The sequence below is a fragment of the Empidonax traillii genome, unplaced genomic scaffold (assembly GCF_003031625.1).
Source record: "Empidonax traillii isolate 1590-97213 ecotype Southwest subspecies unplaced genomic scaffold, ASM303162v1 scaffold211:size764888, whole genome shotgun sequence".
Taxonomy (NCBI): Eukaryota; Metazoa; Chordata; class Aves; order Passeriformes; family Tyrannidae; genus Empidonax; species Empidonax traillii.
This window is the reverse complement of record NW_020955404.1, coordinates 49,995-69,533: the sequence shown is the minus strand read 5'-3', so window position 1 is coordinate 69,533 and position 19,539 is coordinate 49,995. Positions and strand designations below refer to the sequence as shown.

The 19,539-nt window shown below is 39.6% G+C and overlaps 1 protein-coding gene across 3 annotated transcripts in view; it reads left to right on the top strand.

Annotated features, from left to right (window-relative positions):
• Nucleotides 1–19,539, top strand: part of TIAM2 (T cell lymphoma invasion and metastasis 2) — a 92,570-nt gene that overhangs the window by 32,528 nt on the left and 40,503 nt on the right. For 2 of the 3 annotated variants that reach the window (XM_027887464.1, XM_027887465.1), the window contains exons 9-13: nt 3,409–3,576; nt 6,303–6,407; nt 6,826–6,904; nt 7,762–7,854; nt 8,917–9,177. In XM_027887464.1, the coding sequence (XP_027743265.1) occupies nt 3,409–3,576; nt 6,303–6,407; nt 6,826–6,904; nt 7,762–7,854; nt 8,917–9,177 (706 nt within the window). The remainder of the gene's footprint in view (nt 1–3,408; nt 3,577–6,302; nt 6,408–6,825; nt 6,905–7,761; nt 7,855–8,916; nt 9,178–19,539) is intronic. The other variant, XM_027887466.1, reaches the window with a different exon arrangement.

Here is a 19,539-nt window from a genome sequence, read left to right as displayed (position 1 = left end):
CCTGAATTCCCTTTTTTACTTGACCACTTGCATATTATTTCCTGGGGTAGGAAAGTACTGTAGAGAACACTTACAAATTCCTCCAGAATGTAGCTTTGCCTATGGTTGTTAGATGGCATCCATGTCCCATCTCAGAGACAGCAAACACAATTTGTTCCTGTTTAAATGTGTTAAATCTTGGAAAGGTTTGCCACATGAGAAGTGGCAAAATCTTCTGGGTGCAGCCCCTGAAGGTTTCTCCTGAGGAGTTGTGACACCAGTCCCTTGGTTGGATGCTGACCCCCTTGTGTCTGAGAGGGTAAGGGAGCTGCCTCATGCAAGAGGATCTGCTGTGGGTCTCCTGCCCCCTGGCCTAACAGGGGCATTTGCTCTTCCTGAACCCTTCTGAGGAGACAGAGAAATGTTTTGAAGGCACTAGGGAGCAGGCAGAATGAGGTCCTCTCCCTTTAGTGCTGTGTTGGTGAAGGGATGAGGTCTGTCTTCTTGTCCCAGCTCTAGATAAAGCAGCCTTCTCCAAACTCAGGCAGAGGCTTACAGCCCTGTTCCCCAGGTAGAGGTGGACCAGCAGGAGGGTAATGTGGCTGCAGGTTTTGGGCCAGAGTTTACAAATTTACCAGGCTTGTGTTTCAAGACTAGAAAAACCCACCAAATTTATGTGCTGAGCAGAGCTCTGGAGCTAGAAAAACATTATTATTATTATTATCTCAACCCTATTTCTAAAACCTTTTCTCAATGGGTATTAAATATAGCGTAGGCATTTTTAAGATCCTGACATTTTGATGAATCATGCGACTACTCAGAAATGATTCATCATAACTCTGAAAACTGTTACTCTGGCATCAGCCTGGTTTCACTGGCTGATTTAAAATAAAATAAAAAAAACCCAAAACAACAGAAACTGCATAAAAACTTTTATAAAATGCTGCCTGAGGAGAGTAACGAATGATAAATAGTGGAGTCTGCTAGGGAGGCTGTATTTTCCCTGAAAAGGATGATAAAACAGAAGCAAATAGTGGGAGGAAATGATGAAGTAACCTATTGGTCCTGCAGCAGCCCTGTGGCATAACATGTGACAGTCTGCAAATCCTGGCGCCTCTTGCTGGAAAATTGGATGGGTTATTATAACTTTATGTGGCAATGAATGAATGAACTATTGTGGAATTAGTCACTGCAAGCATAACAGGAAAAAAAAAATCTCTTTTCATGTCAGATTTTCTGAGACGGAAAATGTGGATGAAGCAATGGTACCTTGAGTGCAGTTAAGGAACACAGTCATGTTTAGTAAGAGAGGCGGGTTTATCTCGAGCTGTATGCTTGAGTATCAGTGTACATGGCAAGGAATGGATCTATCTGACATTGGCTGCGGAACTTTCTGTCCTGTCTTAAAAGCTTACACTAAAAGGTGGCCTTGAACGTTCTCATCACCTTAATCCTCTATGATTTGAGGTTTGTTTTTTTTTTTTTTTTTTCATCTCTGGCAATAATGAGATTTATTTCAGTTAGGCATATTTGAACAGCTGCTGTTGCAGTGCAATAAACCACTGTGGTAGTTACAAACCTCTGAGCTGCTGGGAGCATCTCCCTCGTTGAGGCAAGCATAGCACTGGTTTTTCCTGGAGGAAAGCCACCAGGGAATTCAGTCTGACTAATTTATACTTCACTCTCGCAGCCTGCCTGCCTTGCCCCCTTTCTCCTTCTGTTATTTACACTGTGGAGGAAGGTCAGCTTTTATTCCCAGGCACTTGATTTAGTGCTGAGAGAACTATGCTTCTATGGGAATTATCTTCTTCAATATCACCAGTGTTACGAGCAGTCTGCAACTGCAGCCACCGAGGTCAAACTTCACCTTGTGGAGATTTCATCACTGCACTAATTGCAGTAGCATAACGTGATTCCTGTTTTGTATAAGTAGCAGCTGAATTTTAGTAGGATTTCCATGCACCTCTGTTAATTGAAATTTCATGTTCAACAAGTTAAAAGGGACAGCTGAGCAAGACAGGCAAGATTCATGAATGCCAACAGTTCATTAATATTATCCCACCAAACCAATGTTACTCTGGCATCAAATTAGTACTATGCTACACTCTGGGTTGGCTGCAACTTGAATTTCTGCATTGTTTGGTAATTACCTGGATAGCATTGCTTGCTTCATCATTTTCACAGCCACAGTTGTTATTTGGAAAAACAAAATAATATTGGTCTCTCTGTTACTACTGGTAGATTGTTGTCAGTAACTTTGCTGACTGCAACAAGCAAAGCAGCCCTGTGCAGTGATTTTACAGCAGCTTTTAATTGCAGTGCACCCCTGGGCTTGTGTCACTATGGAGAGAAGGAAGAATTGCATAATCAAGGGTCTTCATGTAGGCAACAACCCCCCCCAAACCAACAAACCAACCAACCAAAAGTACTAAGGAAAAAAACATTAAGGAGACAGACACTCTGGCGAACAGTTCCGGATATCTTAAGATATGTCTTGGGTGGCAGTTCTGCCTCTTCATGGGGTTATTGTCCCTTTCCAGTGACTGCATGGGGAATAAAGGGACCTTATCTGCATAAACTCAAATGTCTTGATGTGGGTATTTAAGTGATGTACTGAATAGGCAGACCCAAATACACGTGTGAAACTTAAAATTCTGGACAGCTCTTGGTGTTTTTCTGCTCCTTTTGTGGCTTCCTTTGAAACATGCAGCCTGAAGTGTAGTACAGGAGAAAGTGTGAAAGTAAAGGGGGAGAAAGTGACAGGGAATTCATTCGGGGCGGATGTTGTTATTTGATCAAGCGGAGTGGCTTTGGAATGAGAAAGAATGTGAAGCAAAATAGTAAACAGGCAAATACTATTGCTATGAAACAATATTTTCTTAAACTGGAAATAGAATAGGAGCACTTTATCCCTGCTTTAGTTCTTTATTATGTTATGGCTTGCCTTGCTCCACAGTGCTCTCTGCTGGAAGTTTAGTGTACTGTAATTTTCAGTCAAAATTACAGTAATTACATTTATTTATTTATTTATTGAGTTATTTATTGAGTTATTTATAGACTTATTTTATAATTATTAGCTAGGTGAAATTGTAGTAGTCAATTCTTCTTTAAGATTTACTTCCACTGTGATATAATACCAGGTAATTGCATATATCCATATTGAGTTAAATCAACAATTAACATGAAATAAAGACATAAAATCCCATAATGGGAAAGTACAGGAAGTGCAACCCGAGCTCTAGAAAATAAGGTCTTCAATAGTGAATGAGAGCAGGTAACAGAATTTTTTCCCTGGCTTGCCATGTTGGAAATTCACAGCACTGTGTCTAAATATGTAATCAGTGCAAACTGCTACTGTAATTGTGCTTTTGCTTTTTTTTTTTTTTTTTTTAATATCTACATATGTTGTACATTTCTCCCTTGTTTCAGCAGCAAGTTGATGATTATTTGAATGTCTACTGTTCAGTGCCAGAGAGCATCCAGAAGGAGAATGCTTGGGAAACACAGACATATGTTCATTTCTGTGACGGCCAAGGAGTGGCCCTGACACTCAAGCCAGAGCACAGGGTGGAGGATGTTCTGTCTTTGGCGTGCAAGGTACTTACTTTTCAGGCACAATTGCACCTTATTAATAGCTGTGGACTTGAGAAGGAACGTAGTATATCAGAGGATGCCTAAATAGTGATAAGATTATCACTGTTATATAATAATAATACAATAATGATAGAATACATAATATTAATAATACATTATATTCTAATACCAGCATATCCTGGTCACTTTCTCAAGGCACATTGCTCCCTTTCCTTTAGTTGTGTTATTTATATGCTATAGCCAAGGTAGCAGGTTTGTGGAAAGGTTTTCAAAAGGTGTTGCTCAAGACAGTTGATAGAGAGCAGAGGCAGTTTGCCAGGTATTGAGCCCCTGAGGAATCTCAGCACTTATCCCCACCCTGTGTTGTCCTTGCAGCAAACCTGGTTGTTCTGTGCAAATTAATCACAGAGGAGCAAAAGGGACTGGTTGAGTTAATGCCAGGAAATTAAGACAGTTAAGACTGCTGTGACAAAGGCTATCATATATGTTTGCTTTTTAAAGGAACTTTTTTAAGCTTTTAATTAAATACCAGCTCTATTTGTGAATTTCAAAGCATGAATTCCCTTCTGAAAGTCAGTGCCACAATTTGAGAGGGATTGCTATAGATCATGGGACAGAAAACTGAGTCACAGGTTGAAGTTAAAATACAGATGCTATTTTTAACTACAAGCAAAGCAACAGCACCTCTAGAACATCAAAATGTACCTAGAACTTTTGTCTCCACAAATGTTAGTGCTTGAATTTAGGTCTAACTTCAGGATTCAAGTCACTTAAATTATGCAAACAAGTTTTTTTAAAAATTTAACTTTTTACCCCTGAGTTCTGTTTTCTGGTAAATATATTTTATTTATTTCACAATGGGAAAAACAGGAGAAAATGGAGTCCTGTGCTCTGCAAGATCCAGCTGTGTCTTTTGGCATAGGTTAGGGTGAATTTACAGGTGAGCTCATTCAACTGGCTTGAAGTTAATGAATTTTGGGGCTTCTAATGAAGGAAAGGACCCAATTTAATGGCTTATTGCACCTGTGGATATTGCAAACAAACAAACAAACAAACAAAATTAAGTTATACAAGTGTTTGAAAATCCAGGGTAAACTGTACTTTAAAAAATCAGAATAAGCACACGGATTTAGCCAAGTCCCAGTGTGTCTCCATGGCATCACTAAGAAGAAATGTTCTTGTGGCTTTTCCTGGTAGAGACTGAATCCTGGAGAAAACGTATAATGCTTGCCTTTGCTTTTAAAACCCTGTCAGGCAAAAGGCAGTGTCTGAGACATGATTTGGCCACCAGGTGGCAGGGTAGAGCTGAAACATTTTGAAGTCCTTAAAGTGGCATGTAAGACCCCTAAAGGAGGATTTACTTAATAAAATTAAGTAAAATTAGGTTGAAAAGGAAATTCCTTACCTCTCTTACTCCATCATTCCAAAATATTTGTAATTTTAAAGCTGACTTTTAATTTTCAATGTCTGTATCGCATGAAAATTTAGTTTTAAATTATTTGATTTTTTCTTAAATGTCTTTCTGTTTTGTCTTTCTATTCTGTGTGTAAAGCTTTTCATAAGCATTCTCTAATGCTGAATACTTTCTGCTCATCTGTCCTGGTTCTTTTCCTTCTTACATTTTCATTCTGCTCTGGTGAGTGTAAGGAATCATTCTTCTTAAAAGAACATGTTTGAATGTGATGTGGATAAGGATGAAGTTCAAAGGGATTGTTGGTTTGTTTGTTGGGGTTTTTTTCCCTTCACCCATGCTTTATGGGGTTTCTACTTTTCTCATTTCTGTTTTCCATCTGAGGTTTTTGGATAGCAGGTATACAAAATCTTGTGCCTTTATATTGAATTGTTCAGGATACAGAACACATGCAGCTCGTAAACTGTAACACATAATAAAATGTTAATGTAATTACTATTCACTCAGTAGATTTAGATTTTGTAAGCTGCAGAAATGCATTAAAGGGGTTAAATAACCCCCAGAGATCTTGTCATTCCTTTTCTTTCAGAAATGTTGCTTCCTCTTGTTTTAGAATTATTGCTCTATTAATATGCTAAAGTGAAATGTTTTGTGCCATGGTCTCACCAGTATCCTGATTTTTCAGAGCCTCCCATCAGGGGCTCAGCACTTTCAGACTAATATCCTTTGAGAATATTCATATTTCCCTTTGACTTCCTATTGAGATAGAATCTTTGCTTTGACCTCATGGTGAAAAAAAAAATACATGGAACTCTCTGATCATAGATGAAACCCAGCAATAAAAATAAAATCCAATAAAGGCAAACCCTTAGGGAACCCACTTGCCATCCCATCTCCTCTCCTAACCCTCCATACATGCATATACATTTTCTATATCAGAAGCAAAGCTTACTGAACAGAACTGAATCATTCAAAGTAGTCACAGATAAAGGTGGCTGCGAGTGTTAAGTTCAAAAGGACAGAAACCAGTTGTGATATCTTTGGAAACATATATTACTGCTCAGTTAATCTAATAGCCAAGACCTAGTGTTTACAAAAGGATCTGGGAGGATCGTAAGGCAAAATAGAAATTGCTCTTGAACCTTATCTTTTAAGCAATGCATCTGGTTTTGTTTATACCACAAAAGTAGTTAGAAAATGGCTTTTGAGGATTGGTTTTGCATGATTTTAGAAGCTTTTTGTGTGTGTGTGTCACTTTGTGTTTTAGGATTCTGCATATAAATAACAAATTCCAAACTTTATTATTTTTCTTCCTTAGATGAAACAGCTGGAGCCAAGACACTATGGCCTTCAACTCAGAAGACTGGTTGATGAAAATACTGAGTATTGTGCTCCTGAACCATACGAATACATAGTAGACCAGGAAAGTGTGACTCCTTTTAGATAAAACTCTGTCGCAGCTGCAGTTGAATTGTCACCTACAAATATGTGAAATTTAGATCTAAAATAAGGTTTAAAGCTGTTCCCAGACTACATTGTGTCATCCTTATTCACACATTTGGGTGCCTAGGCACTGCAAACACTTTCTTCAAGAACTGTTTGAAGATTTGAGTGAGGTTTTTCATACAAAATCAGTGTGTCAGTCTCTACTCCAGGCTGGGATTTTGATCTTTAGCTTTAGTCTCGCTGATAGCAGTGATGCTTACACTGTAATTCTCTGTGTAAAGACAGCAAGTCTTGATGCAAAGAGTAATGTGCTTGTTTCTCATGCTGTATCTTTGGATTTTGAATGCTTGTATTTTCATAATTTGATGACTTGTGTTATTGTTTTTTTCCAACAGGTATATGATGAAATAGAAATTTGTCCATTAAATGTTTATCATGTTCATCTTAAAAAGACTGAAAACATAAGTGATTATGGTAAGTTGTCAGGAATTCCCCTGTATTCTTCTCATTGCTTACTTTCTCTCTTCAGGACTTTTCTATCTCTGAGAGCAAGTAGAGCTATCCTTGATAGATCAAAGTGTGAGTCTTCAAGTGCATTTCTTATGTTTTAGAAGGACCACTTTTTAATTTTGCTAAAATGACCAAATAATTCAAGCATGGGCTTGTCAGAAAACAAAAGTCCTTTGCCAGGAATAATAAAAGTGCTGTCAGTCAGGCCATGGTCAAGGTCTGCCATTTTTTTGTAGTGGAATCCTTTGTTGACACAGTATCAGCAGTGTCCTTTGGAACAAGTTCTGACAGGCTTTTTATCTGTGGGAGGCAGTTATGCCCAGGAATAATTATATAACTTGCAAAGATACCCTTGCAATGCAGCTTTGTGCTGTTTTTTAGCTGCAAGTCTGCAATAAATTCTTCCTTTCTGGGCTGTCCCACTCACTGATCTGTGTAGTTTGCTGCTTTATAGTTTGGGTTTCCAGTTTTTGAAACTGTTTAAGACACGTCTTTGTCTGATGGACATGCTGCAGAACTCTTAAAATAATGCTGAGCTGTGCCTGTTATTGAAATGTCATATGGAGTTGAGGTAGAAATTATTTTTTTGAAATGTGGTATCTTTTTTTACAGCAGAGTATGACATTTCCTGGGAGCGGAAAAGTCCTATTAATTTTAACAGGCCTTGCAGTGACTGGGAAACAATGTAATAATTTCTGTATGCTCTGTGGGTGTGTTCCTATGAACAAGAGTAGACTCTTATATAGAGTCTACTAAATACAGAAGATAAAAGGGAAATGATCCCAAGGAAGTTTATTTGATTTTAACCTCTTTTGCTTCAGGCTTTGCTGTCACAGCACAAGTTGCTGACAATGAGCATCTCACCCGTATCTTTGTAAGTGATGTTCTCCCTGATGGACTGGCTTACAGGGAAGGTATTGTATCGTGGTTGTGTTTAAAACTGTTCTGCATTATCTTTTTAAAGTCCAAAAACTTAAAGAAGGTTTAGTAAGGCTGTCTGAAATGTTCTTGGCTTTTGCTGTTCACAACTTTCTTTTCTGAAGACTATGGAAAGTATGTGATACAGGAAAAATAGTGTACACAGTGTAACTAAATTATCCTTTCAATAAAGTGGAGAGAGTTCTTGTTTAACCTTGGAGACAAAGGTTGTGTTCAGTCATCCAACCAAGTACTTTTGCATAGAGGGAACAGACTGGAGAAAGAGTTCATCTCACACTAGGGAACCTCATGGGCTTGATCACTTTCTATGTCTCATCACTTCTACCTTTTCAGGAAATGAAAAGTAGCCTTTCTCCCCAAAATAGTTCTCTGCATATATTTCTGTGAGTAACTTCTCCACAGCACTTCTCAGAAACTGTGCTTCTCTTTATCAGCACATTTGAGGATCACCTGAGTTCTGCTCTCTGAGAAACAAACCCAGAGAAATGGAGACAGAGATATTAATTTGCTACTTAATGGTGATGTCTACTTAGTTGTTGCGGACCTTGAAAGACTTTGCTTGAAAGCATTTGCTACTGTTTAGATTTATATAAAAGCTGATAAAACTCCATCCTTTGTTGTTCCAGTTTTACATGAATAATTTGATCTGTGTGACTAATGTCATGCTATTGCCAGATAATGAAATATGTGTTATGGTGCTGTATACTGGTTGTATCTGTTTGTGAGAGGTGGCTCTATTCTAATCTTCTTGAAAGCTGTGCTGCTTTCCCACCCACCCATTTCTGTAGCATCTTTAAACAGAAACAACATGATTGCTGTGCTATGTGTAACACCTATCAAAGTAAGCATGAGGTCAGTTTGTATAATTATAGCACAAATAAAGCTCCCATTGATTCTAATGAACTTGTGGTAGGATTAGGCTGTTTGAATTCAAACCAAAAAAGTAAAAGGTGAATCTGCATAAGGTTTGGTTTGTAACCCTTTATGTTTTATATTACCTATGGTTTTTTTTCTTCTCTGCTTTCACATGCTCTCAGGGCTCCGAGTAGGCAATGAAATCCTGAGCATAAATGGAGAGGCTGTGTCTGATCTTAACCTCAGGCAGATGGAGCTACTCTTTTCGCAGAGAAGTGTAATGCTCACGGTGAGAACGAACCATTGTGGGACCCAGCAACCCTTAGGTGTATCCTGGTCAGATGGTGACATTTCCCGGGATCCAAAGAGTTTGTTGCCCCCTCCAAACCAGTCACAGCTCCTGGAAGAGTTTCTAGATAACTTCAAAAAGAACACAGCAAATGGTAAGAGATTGACAATAATTCCATTACTTTCACCTCGCTTCCAATATCACTGTTTTTTAAAACTCAGTTATGTTTAAAATTATACTCTTGCCTTAGAAACACAAGTACAAACTGTTAAAGTTCCATTTATGCTCAATATCTGTCTGTTATTTCATTATTTTCTAGGGAGTAGAACAGAATATGATTATGTCTGCAGGGAAATTATATTATTTTAATGTTTGGCTGCACCATCCAGTATTATCAAGTGCTCTCTTAACTCTTCTGTGTCATCTTGGGTACCTCCAACATATCCATTTCACAGGCACCAGTCGTTTAAATGATGTGGTGGCTTTCAGAGGCAGAGCACTGTTCTGTGTTTACCATGGTTTACATGTGGTAAAGTAGCACATACATTAAGGATACCTTCAATGCAAGAATCGTCATCACCTCAGAAAGGAGTCATTTAGCTCTGCTCCCACTCAGTGTTCCTATTGGGTGCAGCTACCCACTGTGTAGAATAAAGCCCAGGAAAACAGCATTTATAGAGATTCTCTTGCTACTACCTGCTCATATTTCTTACTCAATGTAACCGCTGTATTAAGCATTGAATGGAGGACGTATCCTAACAGTGTTGTGCCAGGATGTGATCCTCATGGATTTCTGTATGATAAGCACCAGGCAGGGAAGGTGCCTATGTGGTAGGGACTGCTCCTGGATGACATCACAACCCCTTGGCCCCAAGGAAGTGCCAATGCTCACTTCTGAGTTGCCTTTTTGGCTGGAAATAGGAGGTGGCATGTCTAGGGGCTCTGCCATGCTGGGTGGAGATGAGTGTGGTCACCCTTCCCTTCCTTTAACTGATCTCGCTTTGCTGAAGAACTACAACTTCTGATACCAGAATGCTAGCAAATGTCCACCTGAAATAAGAAGTGTGTGGGGTTTTGCTTACCTTTATTCCCATGTCTTGGCTATTTTTCAAACAAGATAGAAGGAAATTTAACTAGTTTTTCACTTTGAAAGGTGCAGTTTGCTCACTGTACCTCTGGAGGATGCTAGTAAAATTCTGCAGCAGAGCTAGCTAGGATGCACTGCTGTGTGAGGGGAACAGCAAGAAGTATACAAAAAGGGATCACTGATTTTTGTGTATAATTACGGTGGCAAGTGTTTTCTGATTGGAATTTTTTTTTTAGTAATTAAAAATGGGAGAATAGAAAGAATCACATAGGAGAAGCTGTTAGAATGGATTTAAATTATAAAGGAATTTTATTAGGTCATCTTTTGAAATTGAAAGAAAACTGAATACAAGATTTGTGATTCAGTAAGTAACATCTCTCTCAGGGGCCTTATTTCAATTTAAAATGCCATTAAATTGACTAGTGGCACATAAAAGTTAGTGTCATAAACCAAAAATTATGATATAGCTAATTAATTACATAATTATACCAGGGCTATCATCCAGCTTATTGGCTTGATATCATAGGCCAGCACTACCTGGAGTATTCAGTGTAATAAATGTATATGTCCATTCACTAGATTCCTCATTCCTCTGGGATAAATTTGCAACCTGTGCAAATATTCCATTATAATAGGAAATTACTGGACTATGTATTATACTTTAAGCACTAGCAGATAAAGGGACATAGTATATTTGCTTTTCTGCTTAAAAGCAGTTAAGAAAGATTTATTTCCATCTGAAAGAGAACAAATAGTTCTAAATTAGGCTTCGTGAGAAGAATGTTTATGGTTATTGAATTCAGTGCTTAGTGTCTGATCACCTGATCAAGTTCAAATGGAAACAGAGGAAAATGGCATTACTTTGAATTAATAGATAATCATAAAGGGTTTAACTGTTCTGTGTCCTGTTACTCACTCAGGAATTGAATGAGATTTTAGATAAGCAGAGGGGGTATTTAATGATCCAAGCAGGGATTTGGAGGCCAGGGACTCTTAAATTAATATCCAGTCTTTATAAAATCATAGAATCATTAAGGTTGGAAAAGACCTCAGAGGTCATCAAGTCCAACCTTTGACCGAACACCACCACGTCAACTAAAGCACAGCACTCAGTGCCGTGTCCAGTCATTTCTTGAACACCCTCAGGGATGGTGACTCCAACACTTCCTGGGCAGCCCATTAACACCCTTTCAGTGAAGAAATTGTTACTAATGCTCAACCTGAACCTCCCCTGGTGCAGCTTGAGGACATGTCCTTTCATCCTGTCACTAATTCTGGGGGAAGAGGCTGACCCCTACTTTGCTACAACCTCCTTTTAGGTAGTTGTAAAGAGTAAGCCTCATTTTCTTCAGCCTCATTTTCCCCAGCTCCCTCAGCTACTCCTCATACGACTTACTTTCCAGACCCTTCACCAGCTCTGTTGCCCTTCTCTGGACACACTCCAGGACCTCAAAGTCTTTCTTGAAGTGAGTGACCCAGAACTGGACACAGGACTCAAGGTGAGGCCTTGAATGCTGAGTACAGAGGCACGATCACTGCCCTGATCCTGCTGGTCACACTATTCCTGATACAGGCCAGGATGGCCTTCTTGGCCACATGGGAACACTGCTGGCTCATGTTCAGTTGGCTGTCAACTAGGTCCTCTTCCCCTGGGCCGCTTTCCAGCCACTCTTTCCCAAGCCTGTAGTGATGTATGTGGTTGTTGTGAACCAGGTGCAGGACCCAGCAATTCATGTTTTTGAAACTCATGCAGTTGGCCTCGGCCCACTGATCCAGCCTGTCCAGATCCCTCTGCAGAACCTTCCTACCCTTCAGCAGATCAACACTCCTGTCCAACCTAGTGTTGCCTGCAAACCGACTGATGGTGCGCTTGATCCCCTCGTCCAGATCATTGATGAAGATACTAAACAGGACTGGGTCCAACACTGAGTCCTGGGGAACACCACTCATGACCTATCACCAGCTGGATGTAACTCCTTTCACCACCACTCTCTGGGCTCAACCATTCAGCCAGTTTTTTACCCACCAAAGAGTGCACCTGTCGAAGCCATAAGCAGCCCGTTTCTCCAGAAGAATCCTCTGAGAGACAGTATCAAAGGCTTTACTGAAGTCCAGGTAGACAATATCCACAGCCTTCCCCTCATCCACTAGGTGGATCATCTGTTATAAAAAGAGATCAAGCTGGACATACCTTTCCTAAACCTGTGCTGGCTGGACCTGATCCCCGCACTATCCTGTTTAATACTGTTCTGTCTCCTTTGGTAGAGTTAAGTGTGTCACTCTTAATACCACACTTTTCAAATATAATTTCTAATGTTTGCTTGTCCATGTCGAGTCTGTTCTTCCAAAGCAGCGCCTTTGAAAGTCACTTGGTGCTAGCAGAGGGGACCTCTTTCAAAAATCAAGCACAGTTTGGCTCAAGGTACAAAGAGTTGAAAATCTTAATGTTTCTGCTGTTGCCTCCCTGATTTTATAAAATTTACTCTGTCTTTCTAGAGTACTATGAGGATTAATGTGCTAACATTAACAAGATGCTTAGAAAATGGAAATTTTCAGTACTGAGTCAGTACTGTAATGCCTGCCTAACACTTAGTGATGACTACCAGACAGAAGCAAAACAGAATTTTCTTTAAATTACTGGCTTCATATAACTTGGGTGGTAATAGTTTGTCCATATTTGTTTACAGTTGTGTAGCTGCTTAGCATAACTGGTCAGTGCCTTTTCCTACATATTCTGCTATGTTGAGGATATTCAATTATACCTTGTGGCAAACTTTGGCAACCTTTACTATGCAGAAGGGAAGTGATTGACTTTCTCCAAAGCCACTAACTCTACCACTCTTGAAAATCATTCCTAGGGAATTTTCTGAGAGTGATTCATTTTCTCCAAGAGGTTGTTATACCCTTGTAGCTGTATTTTGGACCTGCTGTGGTTGTGTCATTTGATCTGCCACATGGCAGTGCAGCGTTCTTGCTGCTTAGCTGCTTGGCTATCATAAGCTTATCCTGGAAAAGAAATGAGATGCTTTTAAAAAATGCACCTATAAATGTGGAAACCCAAATAGCAGAGCAATTAAAGTTTCTCCAAGCTAAGTGCTAAGGAAATTAAAGAAGTATTTAAATAGAATTAAAAAATGAGGGAACTGGACTGTAATTCTGACAGCTGTGGAGGAAAAAATGCCTCATTTTAACATGACATGGGTATCTGAGGAATAAACAACAGAGAGGACACAAGAATTGATAACTGTATATTTAGGGCAATGCTGTGTGGGTTTATGGTGTATCTATGGAGTGCTGAGGCGGGAGGTAGAAGCATTAGTAGGTGTGAAAACCTATTGCAGAATGCAAGTTGCTGTCAGAGTTGGGCAGGGTTAGTTTTCAACAGCAAGTGTGTTTTTGCCAAAAAAAGCTATCCTTTTGGTCAGCTGACACTGTTGAAATCAACCCTAATTTGTAAATAGAACTCTGTGATTAAAAGCAAAAAAAAAAAAAAAAAAAAAAAAAAAAAAAAAAAAAAAAAAAAAAAAAAAAAAAAAAAAAAAAGGTGGGGGATGGCAGTTCCATGATGAAACACTTTCATCTGTGAGGGTTAGAAAGCTAAATGGGAAAGAAACAATTTAGTAAAAAAAGTAAAAAGAAAAAAATAAATGAACATACTTGTTCCTGCGTTCCATGTTGTACTCCTTATCTGTGGGGTAGGGTGCTTACCTTATGTACAGGGTCTGATTTCTTGTCTGGCCCACTTTTCTAGAGGTGTAGTCCCAGGAGCAGGAAGGCTTGGGTGCTGCTTACAAGGAGTAGGCTTGCTCCTCCTCCTTGTCCTCTAGCCTTCCTTTTAGCCCCACAGCACTCCTCCCACCCCTGTGCAGCAGCACTTGCTGGAGCCCTTGAAGCTAATTAAGGGGAAATCTTCCTCCTCCACCCCGGCCCCTGCAAACTCAGGGAGTTGATATGATGAGTGCAGAGTCCTGACAAGGGCCAGAGCCAGGTAAGGAGGAGGAGGAGCGCGGAGTAGTCAGGTGCCGGGGGAGAGCTGGTCACAAGGAGACTTACTCTCAGAGGCAGCAAGCTCTCCTTCAGTTGACCTGCCTGCAGAACACTTCTCTAGCCATTTTGGAGTATGGATTTTGCCCTCTGCTTTCCCTCCTCTTGCACTAATCCCTGTCTAGCAGTGTAGTCTGGGACATGCTGGTTTGAGTCACTCCTGATGAAGCTATTTCATGCTCTATAAGGCATGGCTGGAGTAAGGGAGAACCAGGCTTTGTGCTGTTAGACAAGTGTGTGCTGCAGAGGAGCAATTACATTTCAGCTCCTGCTCTGCTAAACATTGAAATATTTTTGCAATGTGCCACTGCTTCAGAAGGAGGATCAGTGTTTTGAATCCTCACATGGAAAAGTAGCTCTTCTGTTTACCAAGAAATGAGCAGCTTCTGATTTTAATCATAGTAAGCACGCACAGAAGCAAAGCACATCAGTTGTCCACAAGTTTAATTTTGATACGACTAAATTACTTTTAAAAATATATTCTTAATAATAACTGGTTTGTATTGAATTCCAAGGTAGTTTCTGGTTCAAATGCAATTTTCTAGGTGGCTTAGGTGTCTCTGTAAAGCGTAACTACAACTCACTGTTTCTCCAGAAAACTCCATTCAGCTTCATCAGATACCACTGAATTGAGGGAGGAGAAGAAAGACAGAGGTCAGCTCTGCCAGCTGGTTATCTAAATGTCACTGTGCACACCTTTACAGGTAGCAGTCCCTACATCCTCTGTGTGTACCACTTAAAGGAAGAAGGAAAGTCAGGAGGATGTAACACTAAGGTGGTCTCTAGCCTCAGACAGCTGGGGGCTGTACCTGGACCACTGGCTCAGACCACTCTGCTTACTGCTGTTTGCCTGTAGTTTTTCAGAAACGTGTTAAAAGCATTTTGTAAACAAAAGTAAAACTAAAACTTAACTGAAAAGCATTTCTAAAATAACTTCTACTTTTAGTTCTGCCAAATCAGGTTCTGTTTGTCTAGCTGCTGTTTCAACATTTAAATTCTCTTCGTTGTGCGGTAGGGCACGTCCTTCACCGTACTTCATGTGTGAGCAATCAAAGAAACCTATTTTTATTCTTTCACAAGAAATTCTTTTGAGCTCACAAGAGTTGAATATTGCTTCTTAGCTTCCCGAGTCCTCACAGTCCTCCTTCTTCCCAAGACTCACAGTCCTGTTAGCTATGGGCCCTGATCTGTGTTAGTTGTGCAGGTCTGCTTACATTGCTACCTCTTGTCTACTGGATCTAATAACAACTATCTGATGGTTTTGTGTGGTGTGAGGCAACATATTAATGCCTTTCTTTAACATAGACATGTAGCTGTCTATGCAGCATGACTGCTTATCTGCCTGAAGATAGATGACTCTGCTGGGTTTTCTTTTGAAGTTATTAGCCAATTCAGCAGGAAGCCATGTAGATGTGATAGAACATGCTCATCAGAGCCAGCTTAAGAGGTGAGGTGTGTGTTGACAATAGTCTTGGACAACTGTGGTAGGTTGGCTCCTGCTCCAGCTGTTTGTGTGCTGTTAACACAAGTGTCTTTGTCCTGCCCTCTTGTGAATCGCTGGGAAAAGATTAGGTCTGGCCTGTGACAATATGGGGGACTGTAGCAGTGTAGAGGTTAATTCAGAGAAAGCATTTGTCTCTTCAGAAGCTGAATCCACAGGAGCACTTGTTTCCTATGCATGTTTTGCAATACAAGTGTTTCCCAAGAGTGGTGGTTTAATGAACTCTTGCTGGCGCTTAACAAACTGTCCTGTTGGCTTTCTGCTAGATGTGTGTGCTGCAAATTAAAAGCACAATCTTAAATGCTCTTCGTTGTGCTTTTCTACTGGCAGAGCATTCTGTTCTGCTTTGCTAAATGCTGCTATGATTTAATCCCTGTGAAGTCAGCGGGCCAAATTGTTTTTCTTTTCCTGGCGTAAACTTCATTAAACCCTGTATAGCTGCATCTTCTGGCTCAGTGATATGTAGGCCTAAATCATCATATTGCCCTTCCTACTGAATTCTGTAGAGTGACAATATGTATAGCAAAAAGATTTAATAATTGTGATAAAGTTAGACACATCCACATAGAGCCTAGTGCCTTAGGCATGAAGCACATCAAACAGTGTCTGTTCTGTGTTTCACACAGGAAAGGTAGGTTGAGTAATTATAAAAACTGTCTAAGCTAGCCACAAATTCTTGCTAAACTATTAAGTAACTCTTTTTTCCCCTTTCTCCTTTCTTTTTTCATTAATATGAATCTGAGGTGGAGGAGAAAATGTACCACCAAGGTGGTACACTTGGAACCTGAGGAAGGCTAGCTCCATTAGCTTTCCAGCTCTTCTCAGTGCAAATGACCTCTGACAGCAGCCAAAGACATCACATATGAACAGTCCCGCAGTAGCAGCAAAAATGAGGAGAGGGACCATTGACAGCACCCCTGAATGTCTAGCAGTAGCAGCCTGGAAGACGTAATGGCAGCAGTAGGTTGCAGCCTTTGCAGAGTTTTAAACAGGATGGTGGTGACCTAACATGGGCTCTGCTATGTCTTTGTCCTCTGTACTGCAGCCACACATCTCCAGTTGTTGAACTGGAATGGAAGGGTGAGGCACTAGCTATGGCTAAGACTGGCCTCCAGTGAGACTCTATGCGAGAAGGCATTTGTTAGGAAACAGATGCATTTAGGTAAAAATTGAAGAACCTAGAAAGAAGAATTAAGAAATTGTTAAACTTAAAACTGAAAAGCCTGAACTGAAAGTATCTGACTGGCAGATACTTAGACAGAGAAAGTTAAGAATGTTAAATAACCCTGTAAAAACGTACCACTGAGATGCAGGGGCTAATCTGGCATTACTGTGGAAGTACAGGCAGCTATTTCCTATTATGTTGCCAATTTGTATCTCCTGTTGATTCCTGAATTAGCTAATGAGTCAAATTACTTTGCCTCACTATGAGCAGTTGATGGACAAAGGAATTTCCAAAGAATCTAAAGGACTCTGCTCCAGCTTCAAACTGGATGTTTCTGTAGATATTCAGGGGGAAAAAAAATTAATTAAAAAAATAAAAAAAAAGGGAAGTATAAAGAGTATAAAGCAGCCTACAGAAAGTCAAATTTGCACATGTAGGTGGCTGACTGGAGCTAAGCCACTGTTCAGCATGTGGCTCAACATGTCCTAAGCAAGCTGTACGATACAAGAATATTTGCATGAACATATTGGCTTTTTCTATACTTAAAATTACAAAATATTTGAAGAAGAAGTGTCACTTTCCTCACTGAAGGGTGAGAACAGTGGATAAAGATATGTCCTGCTTAAGCATTTCAGATCCTAGCTAGAAATATGAGTTTCTCTTTGTCTAGGCAGTATCACATATGCAAAAAGAAGCAGCCTAGTTGCATTGTACATTAGGAGGCATGTAAAGCACCTTCTTGTATTTCAGAGTTTGCTCCCTGAAGCCAAAACATATGGATGAGAGTGGCCATGAAGGGGATGTTATTGTCTGGTCTGTAATTGCATGTCTTGTTTGGTAACAATTAGTCTTGTTAGTGACAGGCATATAGTAAGTCTATGTTTAAGAATCCTGTCTAGGAAGTCTGATGTTATGACAGCTGTATGCTAATTTTCTTTCCAGATTTAACAGCTTGAATGAATTCCTGAATGAGTTTCCAGCTATGCCAAAGAGTCAGTTTTTGCAGCCTTGAAGATAAGCTGAAAATGCACTTTCCACCCAGTCCCAAAATACATTACAAAACACCCAGAACACTGACAAGTGATACAAGCCAAAATATCTCACAGAGATTTAATAATTTCTGAATCAGTGAATTTAGTTAATTTTATTTGTGTTCCTCTATCATGTTTAGTTTTCTAGAAACTGAAGTTACTCGTACTAATAGACTCAAGTCATATTAATTTAGCAATGAGAATTTGAGCTAGTTGTTATCTGAGGTTAGTTTAAAGCCTTACAGAAGAACTTAAAAATTTCCTAAGCAAGAAGAGAAAGGTTTTTTTTTAAATTATAATAAATTTAATATTTCATTATCTTTTTAACAATTGGTTAAGGCAGCATGGAAGCTGTAAATCCCATACAGTTAATCATAGATAATTTTGAATTTACTCCAGTATTGGAGTGTGACTGCTTAAGTACTAATATTTGCCTGTGAGTACCAACTGTGGGGGAAAAAAATGGACTGGCACTGTGCAATAGTTTAAAACTTATATAAATTCCATTAATTGATCTAACATGGACATTCACTTAAATCTGGAAAACTTAACTGGAGATTAATAAGAATCTGCACTTGGGGTCTGTTGTACCTCAATCTCTTGCACAGATTCATAGAGAACCTCAATGAAAATAAAAAATGAATCAGATTGCTTTGGCTTTCAGTTTGAAGTGGTAGAGGATATGGTCTGTTTCAATGGATATTTCTCATCTGTAGCTGCAACCTACCCACATTCCCTTAGACCTGTTTTCTTAGTGCAGAAGTTACCTGGAGAGTATTTGGTCTAAAACCCTTAAATCTCCTCATGAATAAGCCTTGTGTGTAGCAGTCATTTTTCACATGTTGAGGCTTGTACTAGCAGGATATAAGAGTCCAAAAATTGATTTGTTTGTTTGTTTATTTGCTACTATGACATGCATAGGAAATAGAGTAATAGCTTGCCCACTTTTCCTAAGTGGAAATTAAGCTCTCTGTGTGTCACTTGAGCTGGACCATTCCAGTGTTATGTACTCTGAATTTTTCTTCAGCTGACATTTCACCAAATTTCTAATCATCCTTCTCTGGCAAAAGAGAGTTTAGAGGAAAAAAACCTGCTTTTCTCTGAAGACCTTGAAGAACTCTATGCCTCCAAACACCTCTTGATGTTTCCTGACCTGGGCCTTCGTGATGAAAGCCCTGGAGCAACTCCTGTATCACAGCTTTACTAACCCTCACCTAACTGTATCCCCACACTTCATCTTCTAGACCCTTCACACTCTTACTAGCAATTTCTCCAGTGCAAGTAGCCATTGTGAGTCAGTTAATGAATCTTCCAATGAATCTTCTGTTGCTTTTTGTCTTCCTTACCACAGTTAATGTTCTTTTTGCAACCTAGACAGAAATCTAAAAGGCTGTAGAAATTGTGTGAGTTGTGTCCTAAATGCCAACTGCTGGGTGCCCTTTCCATGCTGATTCTGGGAATAACTTGAGCCTGAAAGGTCTTACCCTTATAAGCAAGACATATGAGTTATTCATAGCTGAACTAGTGAACCCAGAACCCTTCATATCTCTGGTGAAACTTGGATGCCTTCTTTAACAGAGACTGTGAGAATGTCTCTTGAAAGTCATTCAATAAATTCCTTTGGATCAACTGTTACTTTTTGAAAGCTATTTCTTGTCTTTCAAATAGGAAAAGGGCTCCAGAAGGAA